General features: G+C 27.4%; 1 protein-coding gene across 1 annotated transcript; it reads left to right on the forward strand.

The window, feature by feature from the left end:
* The first annotated feature begins 4,808 nt into the window (after positions 1–4,808).
* Positions 4,809–5,831, forward strand: LOC129896113 (ethylene-responsive transcription factor ERF084). Its single transcript, XM_055971939.1, has one exon. It carries the CDS (start codon positions 4,851–4,853, stop codon positions 5,637–5,639), a length of 789 nt encoding a protein of 262 aa, XP_055827914.1. The 5' UTR covers positions 4,809–4,850; the 3' UTR covers positions 5,640–5,831.
* Positions 5,832–12,979: the final 7,148 nt, after the last annotated feature.

Here is a 12,979-nt window from a genome sequence, read left to right on the forward strand (position 1 = left end):
GTTAAAAGTTAAAATTTAAATTAAAAAATTGGGGGGAGGGGGTATGGTGAGAGAAAGTGGTGGAGTAAGATAGGAAAATATTTTATAATTTTTTTTTTTGAGGGTTTGGGGGGATTGTACTTTAATCTTTAATTTTTGCTTTTAATAATTTATTTAATTTTTTTCAAGGTGAAATATTTTGTCCACGTAAAATGTAATGTGACAAAAAAATTTAAATGAAAGAGAGAATGTAGTACACACACCATAATGAGAGTCACATAAAAAAAGAAATGTGTTTCTCATATCAAAACTATTACTTATTAGTTTGAAAAATATATTTTTTTTATGTGACTCTCGTTATGGTGTGTGTACTAAATTCATTCGATCACAATCCTTTTTGTACAAATTATGTTATTTCATCTATTGGTTTGACTAGTAAAAGTATAGTAGTTTAAAATACGCAAACCAATGTAGGATAAAAAATGGTAGATTGTAGAAGAGGAACGAACCCAACTTAAGGATATTCAAAAGAGACAAAAATAAATGAAGATACAAAAAGAGAGTGCATTACAAGATAGGGCAATTTTACTTTTCCAATGCATCAAACTTGCGAAATAAGAGTGAATCAATAGTGGAGTACTGACACATCGATACAAGCAGAATTCACAGAGACATCGATCATAGTAATATGAGTAATAAATTACTTTTTTTCATCTCAAAATATTTATCATATTTTTATATGATTAAAAAATATATTTTTTTAATCTTATTATGTGAATTATTGAAAAATATATATTAAAATTTAGAATAAATAATTATTGAAAATTTACTTAATATAAATTAAAGAAAATAATTAATTTTTCTCTATAATATAACAAGTATTTTGAGACGAAAGCGATTACAATATTAATAGCATGCTTTTATAGTGTTTGTCCTCTTTCTTTTGGGGATTTCCTTTACTGTTTTTACCTTGTGTTTTCCAAAAGATAAAACAACACTGTGTCTCTTGGTAAAAAGAGTGATTGTACTTCAATTACAAGAAACACCATGTTGACTCATATCCAATTCAATTCCTTGGGAATCAATACATTTATTTGGTTATTTAATTTCTAAAAGATAAAGAAACAAAAAGTCTATACATATGATGTATGTCTAAACTTTTATATTGTTTAGAGAGTTATAGACCGACATTCTCTTTTGTTCCTGTCCAATATATCCTAAATTATCACGTAACAAGCAAACTCTACCCACCACTTCCTCGAAGTATGTCCCAAATTGGCCATATTCCATTCACTTTCTTGAGTTGAGTCAAGGATTTGTTCAATGCAGTTTATATTTTATGTATGATATGTAAGTTATTATACAATTATATGAATTTTATTTAGTGTGTATATAAAAGATGCTCAATACAGAGTGCTTATTTAAAGAACATAAGTTATTACAAAGGTTATAGTGGCCAAGGGCGAAATTAAGTAGGGGTTCGAATAAATTCAATAGTTTTTTCGTATACTCTATATTTTTATTAAAAAAATTAAATAAATATATGTATTTATTAACTTGTGAACCCCTAACAAGATCACGGCTTTATAGTAAGGAAGGTTTTGTGAAAACGCTTTCTTACACTAGAGTTGAGGATTCAAACACTGCTATAATCAAAGTTTCGCTTGCAATATTTTTCTCTTCTTTAAAACTCTCAAACACTTAATCTTAGCTCCACCTCTGATAGCAACCAGGGATTAGTAGTCACATATAACTTCCTTAAAAACATTATTATGAATACATCCGTATCAATTTATGTGGCACATATTAATTTTTTAGTCAATCCGACATAGACATGTCATATTTTCATAATAAGATACAATTTAAATTTAAAAATCTACTATTACCGTTATATCAAAATAAATGTCTAAGATTAGTTTTACATCATAAAATATTAAAATGTTCATTTCTTTCGTAAATTTTGTGCATCATATAAGAATTTTTTTAATTTATATGATAACTTAAATCTATTCCTTTAAAACGATTCGAGTGAGAGTTTACTTAATAAACAAAAATTACTTCTTAAATATATGGTGATTATGTCCAAAGAAATAAGATAACATCATCGTCAACGCTAAAATCCTTTTAACTGATCCGAGAAAATATTGAGAGCTACTTGATAAAATATTTTACTACATGATTATGGTTAAACTTCAAAAGTAAAATGATTATATCATTGTCAATGCTTCTAGGTACGTAACAAAAAGTATGTCATAAAAAAAATTAAGGATACATCTTGAGATCCTATCTATGGCTAGATCCATGTGATGAATCAGGATAATTTGATCAAAATCATGATTGAATATAACGCTTGTTTGATGAACTTTGTTACAAAAGCTAAAATTAACGTCTCTTACTCTATCAATTACAGCTTTTGGCACGTTTTTTATCCTAATTAATACTTCTCTTATTTCATAAGTTGAACATAATCACGTAGATTAATATCCAGTCATAAGAATTAATCACCTTATTCATGTTCTTAATAAAATAATTTTTAATAACATAAATGATGAGAAAAGTTTTTAATCCACAACTTTCAAATAATATTACATAAATTAAAACGACGGAAGTATTATATATTGTCAATTGATACACGTCCAAAAATATAACGCTATATATTGTCATTTGATACACTTCCAAAACTTTAATGGTTTCCCACTTTGTCGTAGAATTTATCTAAGATAGTACCCCCCCACAACTCTGTTGATTGATGTGAATTGTGATGATGATCACATGCACGTAACTTACTCATCTATCCATGATCAAATCTTTATAATATCTGATTAACCCAAAACTTGTTTTTATATATACTGTACATGTTTGTATATGATGGTTTATTTATAGTCACCACACGGTTACAATAATGCAGCAGTAATACACCCAAATCTTCCTCTGGTTAAAAAGGTGCAATCATGCCAAACCCATGCACATGCAGTCAAACTATCTTTTCTCATAGACGCAATTCTGACGCCTTATATTACAGTAATCGTACGCCTCTTATTACGCTCCCTCTTACCCTTATATTACGCTCCCTCTTACCCTTATATTCTTCACATCATTTATTGCCAGAAAAAGGATCAAAAATGTCAAATGAGTTCGATTTAAAAATATTTTTATATAGAAAAGTCCTTATTATTATTATTATTTAATTAGTCAAAAATATTCTTTTTTAAATAAATATATAATTTATTTTATTTTTGTAAATAAATATTACAATTATTTTTTAATTTTTTTTTGAATAAAAATTAATGATGAGTATAATATGATCTTATATATATAACATATGTTATTCGTTAAAACTTAAAGTACATAAAATTATTATTTTTTAATTGATAAAATGAGATTACGAAGAATAAAAAATTCTACATTTTTATTAGTTAAAGTGGTTTTAAAAGAAAGAAAATAAGAATAGAATTCCTTAAAATTAATATTTTTATAAGGAACAAGATTTATTTATTTTTAAAAAAGTTATATATATTTATTCGAAAAAGGATATTTTTGACTCATTAAATAACAATAAATACATTTTAAAATCAAAATATTGACGAAATGAACATTTTTGAACCAAACTATAAATGAAAGACATTTTTGTTCATTTCAAATAGGCACTTTTGACCCTTTTGCCTTTATTCTATTAATTACGGAGTATTATTTTTTTGGTGTGCAAAAGAAAAAACTATTGTTTTTATTCAAAAGTTTGTAAATCACACAGGAAAATTAATCCGTATTAGATAAGTCCGGTACGATGAGCTAGATCTAAATGGCAAACTTCTTGCATTTACTGATAAAAGTATTTTGAACTTGAAACCTTCAATATAAAAATCGAAAGTTCAAATTACTGGACCACCTTAAAGGGTTGTTTAAGATTTTTTTAAATTAATACTTTTAATTATTTTTTTGTTTTAATATTATATCAAGTAAAATGATGTCATCACAACGGAGAGAGAGTAATATTCACCCAATTTTGTTATTTTTTCTGTATTTGATTATTTCGTACCAGTCACTTTTTTCACAATGACATTTTAGTCCCTGCATCAGATTTCCTACTGACTCAAGTCACATGTTATATGGCATTTTTGGTTTAATCTGTTCAAGAAAGAATCAGATTTGTATTTAAAAATAATTCTATTTTAAAAATTTTAATGAGAAAAATTATTTACTTTGTTCGAATTTAATTTTTAAAAGGCTGTTTTATTCGTATCCGGTAAAATTTCATTAAAAAGGATTTAGGAATGCTAAAGATGAGAATTTAAGGAGTCACCCGAGGAGAGGTTTAGTGGGTAGTTTTGTCTTTTAACATAGAGGTATATCCCTCCCTTGCAAGTAAGGGCAGGGTTATAACAGTGGTAATTAATAAACATGACGGATTCTTGTCTTATCGTATTTGACAGCCATATCTATAAAATCCTAGACCCCCCCCTAATAATTTTAATTTATGTGATTTGTTTGCAATTTTTAATTTTATATAAATATGAAAACCATTATTTATATATTTATATATATATATTATTTTCAAAAGTATCAAAAGAGTGATAAAATATTTATAAAATATGAACATAATAATATAATTATTAATGATTCAATTTTATTAACCACATAAATATTTATGATTTTTGATAAGCCATAAATTTTAAAAGCCATTTTTAAAATAATATTAATAAACTAAATAACGTCACATAAATTAAAATGGAGATAATAATTCTTAGACTTCCAAATAAAAAACCAATTTCCGTTGAGATTATAAATAGTTGAACTCTGAGTTCTCATCATCACAATCCATGAAAAATCTTTTTGTCTTTCTCTTCTGCACCTTCCATCTTTAGTACAATACAATGTATAATTCCCATACTCAAAAAGCTGACCCTTTCTTCTTCTCTACACAAAAACCCCTTTACCCAGATGAACCAAATGATCATCATCTCATCCACCAATTTCCCCATAATTTCTACATTGACAACACTAATTCCCTCGACGACCCATTTTGGGATAATTACTTTTATTCTTCAAAAGAAAATGAAAAATCCCCCGTTCTTGAAGGAATTGCTGCTGTTGTTGGAGAACATGTCCTTTTCGGTAATAACAATAACAATAACAACGAAAACAAGAATGATGATGATCCAAATTCTGCAGTTTCGATTCTGAAGCGCACGTGCTCTGCAGAAACGAGGAATAATAATAATAATAATGGTTCATCAGTGGAGAGGAGTTACAGAGGAGTGAGGAAGAGGCCATGGGGGAGGTGGTCAGCGGAGATTCGCGACCGTATAGGGCGGTGCAGACACTGGCTGGGTACATTCGACACGCCGGAGGAGGCAGCGCGTGCATACGACGCGGCGGCGAGGTGGTTGAGAGGGTCAAAAGCGCGAACGAACTTTCAAATTCCTCCAGTTGTTCCTCTGCCTTTAGAGGGTAATGTACAAACATCCACGTCATCATCTTCAAATTCATCTGCTGAAATGAAAAAGAAAAAGAAGAAGAAAAATGGTAGTGTTTTTGCTAATAATCAAAGGAAGTGTTCAGTGGTAACTTCAGCTGCACATCTGTTCAGCTCAAATGAATTAAATAAAGGGGTTAGTGTTACTGTGGAGCTTGATCTCAAGCTTGGATTTGGGAGGAAGTAGTAGTACGAATATTCTACGAGTCTTTAACTGTTACAACAAAAGAACCTGTTCCTTTTGGTGCTTGTTTGGAATCGAATGTGTCTTAAGCGTAAAACTACCCTAGTGTTTAACTATTAGTATGTAAATGAAACTACTATGTGTTTCTGGGAGAAGAGGTACTGTATGTTATGATTTTGTTGTAGGGTTTAATTAGGAAGAAAAAAACAAGAAAATGTTATGCTAAAATGTGGTTAATCTTTTTGTATTCTAGGTTCGATCGATCACTTGTTGAATGACTTGTTATCATTTTGTTTACTTCGGTTACTATATTCTAGTTTTAATAAGGCATTCATTCTGATGATTATATGTGTCACTAATAATGGCCCGTTCTTTGGACTTTCTAATCATCAATTAATGTGTATGTTATGCGTATCTAATGGCTGATAGTGTTACTGCTATTTTACTAAAAACGTTTGTGTAGATGGGTATCTTATTCAAAATATTTATCTCATCTCATATTTATTTGATTACTTATTAAATCAAGATAAAATTAATTATTTTTTTATTATTTTACCGCTACAATTAGTATATTGTATTAATATAAATAAAGGGTAAAATGATTAAGTCTTTTAATATATTAATGATGTTTTAATCAATTTATAAAGTTGGAAGTTTTTATCTAATACGAGATATTACATTTTCTGATCAAGCATGCATGTAAGAACTTAGCTTGTTTCTTGTCCGGCTGGGACGATGGTTTGCAATTTTTTCTTCTTCTATTCTATCTTATATTCTCTGATGAATGGAATGAATCACACGAGAAAATTACAACTTTCGTGAAATTTTTACAAATAAGTGAAAGTGAATTATTGAGAGTATCAACAAATATTTATTAAATATAATTTTTTTTTAAACGAATTAAAATAAAAAATATATCGTATAAATTGAGATGAAAAGAATAACAGGTGCAAATCGATGTAGGGAGAGTGACTTTAATTTTTGCTGTGATAATAATGACGTTGTAACCTGTAACGCCTAAAAAGGCTCCCACGAAAGACGGGGTTTCTGATCCACTGTAAGTTGAGGACGATTGTTACCTGTATGAGTATGACCTTTGTGAAGTTTTTTCTAAATTATATTTCATTAAGTATATTATTTATAGGGGAGAGGGAAAAGACAAACGGGGAAAAGAATTAAACGTGGAGAATCAATTTAACTACGTGCGTACCTATTGTATCCTATTGTTACCTTAAGAATCGTTTTATTTGTTACATATATTTTACTACCTTGTGTTGTTACATTCAGTATTATGTTATGGAAAAAACATTGTTTAACTATTGATACGTTGTTATTGGGTTTTTACTTAACTTTTATTTTTGCTTATTATTTATTCTATACTTTTGAAAATATATTAACCAGATAACTTACCTTTTTTATATAATATTAAGGCAATTTATACGAATTTTATATTTATTAAAATAATAAAGTTCAATATAATACGATATGTTACGAACAAAAGGTGTATCTATAGGTTGGGAGATGGGTTCATTTGAACTCATCTTATATATATCTATATTGCACACCCAAGTTTAAGAATTTTGTGATATTTACCTTATTTATTGGGTGCACAATTATAAATGAAATTTGGGTTTCAAATCATATCATTTTTTTTCTTTCATTTATTCTTTCGTAATGCACCAAGTTTGATTATGAAATTACATGTAACAACCCTCCAACCAAATTGTACAGTTTCATTGTGTGAGGTTTCTTTTCTAGTAAAATGTATTTGGCTGCTTATTATTTGTGTATATTTTCACATATAGGAAGTAGGGTTGTGTATTCATCGTCTCAATTAAGTTTTGAAATTTATCAGTTTGATTTATCAATTTTTAATTTGTAAACATGCTAAATAATTATAAAACTATTAAAATATTGACTTATTGATATCGATTTATCAGTTATTGATCATTACGTTTCGGTTATCAGTTTAACCATTAGGATTTAACATTAAAAAATCACTTAAAAATAAGATGAAAAACTAAAACAATCATCCACGTGAGTTGATAAAAATTACACCTTGTTCAAAAGCAAACACTGACATATTTTAATGGTAAGTGGGAGAAAAATGCCCATTATGTAGCCAAACCCAAGTGAGACATTGTGTTATGTGGTGGAGCCCTGTTTAGTGTCCTTTAGGAGTCAGGAAATTCTGGTTGATCCGATGGTTAGATACTCTCTATTCAGAGACTGAACAAATGGGGCAAAGTACATTTATAACAGTAGACAACTGTAAGTTCAGTCTGTCATGCTAATACCACCTTTTCGATTTCATTCAAAATTTGTCCAACCTCTAATTTAGGGCATCTCTCTAATTCTAACACTAAATTTTACATTCAATTTAGTTTTACTATTGTACCAAATTTTATTATTATTATTATATTATTATTTTTTATTTCGTTTTTTATTTTATATTTTATTATTTCATAAAACAAAATTCTTTTTAAAAAATATTCACTATATATAATTTTCATATTGTTTCAAACTATAGTCGTTTAATATAAAATTTTAAATTCTACATGAATATTCAACTTTCAAGATCACTACAGTACTCTCATAAATGCTCTATTAATGCATTACGTTGTTCAAAATGAGCTTCTTTGTCCTTAATTTATTTATGTCGAGCAAGAAATTATTGAAATCGATAATTTTTTATATATTTTATATTTCAATTTTGATGTATGTCAATTGCTAGTTTGTTGAATGCTTTTTATTTTCGATAATTTTAAATTACATTGTATTATTTGTCCACCAATTTGTATTTTTGTATATTTAATTTTTGTGAAGGTTAATTGTACTTATATCCAATTCAAACTTAAAGTAGAATTAACATAAAATTAACTTCAAAAAAATTCAAGTAAAGGAAGATAATTTATAAAAAAAATTAAAATTTTAATCTAAAATTAATATTATAAAAATATTACGTAAAACTAAAAAATGTTTTAATTAAAACATACAATTTATATAATGTTTAATTAAAAGTATTATATAATAAAAAAAATAAAAAAAGACAATTGGTGTGATGAATAGTGTTGCACTATTCACACACCAAATTTGGTACAAAATTTGGCATTGGTTAAAGTAACTTTGCACCAAATTTTACACCAAATATATCATTTGGCGTAACATTTGACATGGATTGGAGATGACCTTACTTTGCTTGACTACAAACTTTTCTTATTTATGCTATTTTCTTTGTTTAGTTGTTTTTAACTTGACATAAAAAAAATTAAAATGAAGAAGATTTATAATTTTTTGTGGTTTTAAATTTAAAATGTATCAATATACTTTTTAATGTGGAAAATTATAATGAAAAAGTTAAATAAAACAGAAGAACCATTCATTTTTAAATGGACTAAGAAAAAAATAAATTGAAACATGAAAGTAACGTATTTTTCTTTTTACTATCTTCAGATTGAATGTTATATTTTTCTTATTTAAAAAATAATGTAATTTTAACTTCTTTTTTTAAACCTTTTAATTAAATAATTTATAGCATTCAAAGATTTATGTTTTATTTTTTAATCATAAATTTCAAAGATCTTGCTTTCTTACTTAACTTTAGTTATTGTCGCATCAATTGAGACGGATGAAATATTAAACATGCAATGATATTTTAATAAGCACAAAATCATATTATTAAAAGTTGTAAGTATTCATTTTGTGCTTAATGTGATGATTTACTATCATACAAAACTTATTTTAGATAAATTTAAATTTATTTAATCAATATGGTTTAAAAAATAACTTCGTAAATAAATATTTGGCTCATGCAAAGCAAAAGGTTTTTTCCACTAGTTATCTTGTATACCAAGATCAGTTTGTTAGTTAACTAATATCTATTCTATGTGAGATAGCAATATAAATGATTAGCTATACTAAGATAAACGAAACAAAACGATCCAAATGACAAAATTGCTCCCTTACCAAATCCTTTTCCATATACCGTTGGTGTTTCTAATTAAAGGTTATATAATTGAATAACAATATTTCTTTATCCAAATTTAAAACAAAACATATGTTAGAGGTTTGATGTTCCATCTATCAAAACACTTTGCATTTTTTAATACTAATAACCTAAACTCCACCAAGAAATGCATATTCACACTATAAAGAATTATTAGTTCTTGTATTAACTTATCTATGAAATAAACAACCCCTTAAAGAAAAAGTGACATTAATTATCAAATCACTTTTAACTATCAATTTTTCAAGGGTTCTTTCTACCCAAAATGACTTTTGTTGATCTCACCACATCAAAATTTAATGTGTAAAGAATCTAAAGATTTTTTTATTAGCATATATATATATATATATATGATGAAATGACTTAAAATAGTTTTCTTAGGCAATAGTTATCAGTAAACAGTGATAAACAGAAGAGGCAGCAGAATCCAAGCATGATATCCCGGATGGATTCGATCATCATAATATACTGATTGAGGTATTTTCTGATATATGCATGCTTCACAATTGATTGATATATACATGTATATACACCTTCCTTTCTATTCTTCTTCACAAAAATCTATTTTTGCATACAAAAGTTTTGTAATTCTGAAACAACAAGTGTTTTTTCTTTAACAAAAATTGTTTGGTATACAATCGATAGATCCAAATTTTATAGGATTTGGAAAACGATTCTACAAGATGACTCCAATTCATTTTTAAATTCTAAGGATTTTTGGAGGTTACTTTACCCTAAACAGTAGCGCACACTTATAAAAAGGGTCACATATTCCCTTGAAGTGGTATCACGAATATTCCATAAAATATTAGATATTCAAAAAGAAATGAAAGCATCAAATATAGAAAGCAGAATGTGTTATCTGATGTCCATATCAATCAAATATATCACAAAAAGATCCATATTCTACGTTTGACAGATAAGCTACTAAATAACGATCCTCGAATCCCATAAAATGTGTAGGAGAGAAGATTAAGGAACAAATAGAGTTGTACTCACAAATTTATCAATAAATTTTTATTTTAGCATATTTTATTTGTGATTGCCGTTAGTGTTTCATCACTTTAAATTTGTTCCCAGCAATGATTATTTGAGTATTTTCCTAAGGAAAATGGTGAAAACAGCCATTTACAATTGGGAGTTGGGAAGGGATCATTCAAAGATTTCTTGTATGTCGTTTTTAGATCACTTAGGCGTAAAATTTGAAGTTTAAGTAGGCGTTTATATATGGGATTTGATTTTATTTAATGTAAAACTTAATAAATTAGTTTATATTTTGTAAAAAAAAAATATTATTATTTTAAATTTTATCAAAAAAAAAATATTCATGCTTGACGTGAAGAGATTGTTCTTTTATGTGAAAGGATTATATTAAACAATTGTTAGTTGTTATTATTATTGACTAGTAAATTTTTGTGAATTATGTATATTTAATTATAATAACATGTAATCATAAATATTTATTTAATAAAAAATATTGAGACATGTAATTTATTACTGTGGTGCCTAATATGATTTCTTCAATAAATAAATGTCAAGAAAATGGATATCAAATGTAAGATGTAGTAGGGTAATTAATAGAGTATAATGTGAAAATCATCATCTTCTGAACATGCGATAGTGATTACATGAGTTACAAATAATAATAACACAAATCATCATCTTCTGTAGGGGTGTATATGGACCGGGTTGGTTCGGATTTTTTACAAACCAAACCAAACCATTTGTGTCGGGTTATTAAATCTATAAACCAAATCAAACCAATAAAAGTCGGGTTTTTCGATATCAATTTTTCTCGGGTTTTTCGGGTTTTTTCGGATTTTTCGGGTTTCTCGGGTTTTTTGGGTTTTTTCGGATTTTTTTGGGTTTCTCATAGTATCTAATAAAAAGCACAGAGTAGTGCTTCTTAAAAAGAGTTCTAGTACAAAATATCAACATATAAGATGGAGGCACAACACTGTTTAAAGTTTTAACTTTATAATATAACTTTATAAGATAAGTTTTTTTGTATATTATTTAGATGGGCTACTCAAGTCCAAATCTAAATGTAAGAAAGAAAAAAAATTATGAAAAAATTTTAAAAAATATTTATAAATTATATTTTAATAAATATTTTTATGTATAACATAATTTAAAAGTAGTATATCTATAATCGGGTCGGTTTGGGTTCGGTTTGACTTTTTTTAGTTAAAACCAAACCAACCCTATAATGGTCGGGTTTTTTTTTCAAACACCAAACCAAGTCAAACCAAACCACTAGTCGGGTTTTTTTTCCGGTTTGGTTCGGTTTGTCGGTTTGGTGCGGTTTATCGGTTTGTCCTGTACAGCCCTAATCTTCTGAACATGCGATAGTGATTACATGAGTTACAAATAATAATAACACCACTTACCCCCATTTTATTATCCAATATTATATCTTGCTTTTATAATATTTTAATATTAAAATGCATATATACAGTAAACACTAATAACAAATAAAAATATCTTTCCATTGAGAACTGGTTGTTTTTCCTACCATTTAAAACGCTGGCTACTGTAAATCGATCAAACAACTGGGCCAGCTCACTTCCACTTTTAAAATAGACCCAAACTGAAAGTAATTATCTGAAATTGTCTTATTTTAAAGTAATTTTAGGAAATAATCCTTTTGTTCCAAATATATAATAATAGTATCATTCAATATTTGTGCAATTTTTCCTAAATGTTTGATTTCTTAATGATATCATAACATATGCAATATATTGTTACAGAATCATTGAGGATTTTAAAAGTGTCTCATTAAGGATTTTCAATATTATGACAATACACGAATATATTGCGGTGGTATCATTCATTTAATATCGAATGACTTAGGAAAACATTTATGATACCATTATAGTATATATCATTCAACACTTGTGATGGTATTATGTCAGTATATGATATATACTAGAAGGACTGCTCATTGGTAAATGATACCATGCTATTATGTGATGGCATCATTGAGAAACTATGAATTCCTCACTTGAAAAATTGCTCATTAGTCGATGATACCATGCTATTATATATATAATGTGTTGGTATTATTGAGGATTGACTTAGTTGTACATGAATGAATGTAGGAATTCTTAATAATACCATAGCAGTATATGAGTATATTGTTATGGTATCATTAATGAATAAGTAGTTTTATGAATGAATGAATAAAGGAAACCTTAGTGCTACCAGAACAGTATATTCACATACTTTGACGGTATCATATATGATTTGAGGAGTGTTACTAATTATATGATACAATCCTTAATGATATCATGTCAGTATATGATGGTATCATTGAGATGTCGTTGAAGAATTGAAA

Source organism: Solanum dulcamara, chromosome 7, assembly GCF_947179165.1.
Source record: "Solanum dulcamara chromosome 7, daSolDulc1.2, whole genome shotgun sequence".
Classification (NCBI taxonomy): Eukaryota; Viridiplantae; Streptophyta; class Magnoliopsida; order Solanales; family Solanaceae; genus Solanum; species Solanum dulcamara.

Coding starts and splice junctions, on each gene's coding strand:
- LOC129896113 (XM_055971939.1), top strand. CDS start 4,851: ATGTATAATTCCCATACTCAAAAAGCTGACCCTTTCTTCTTCTCTACA.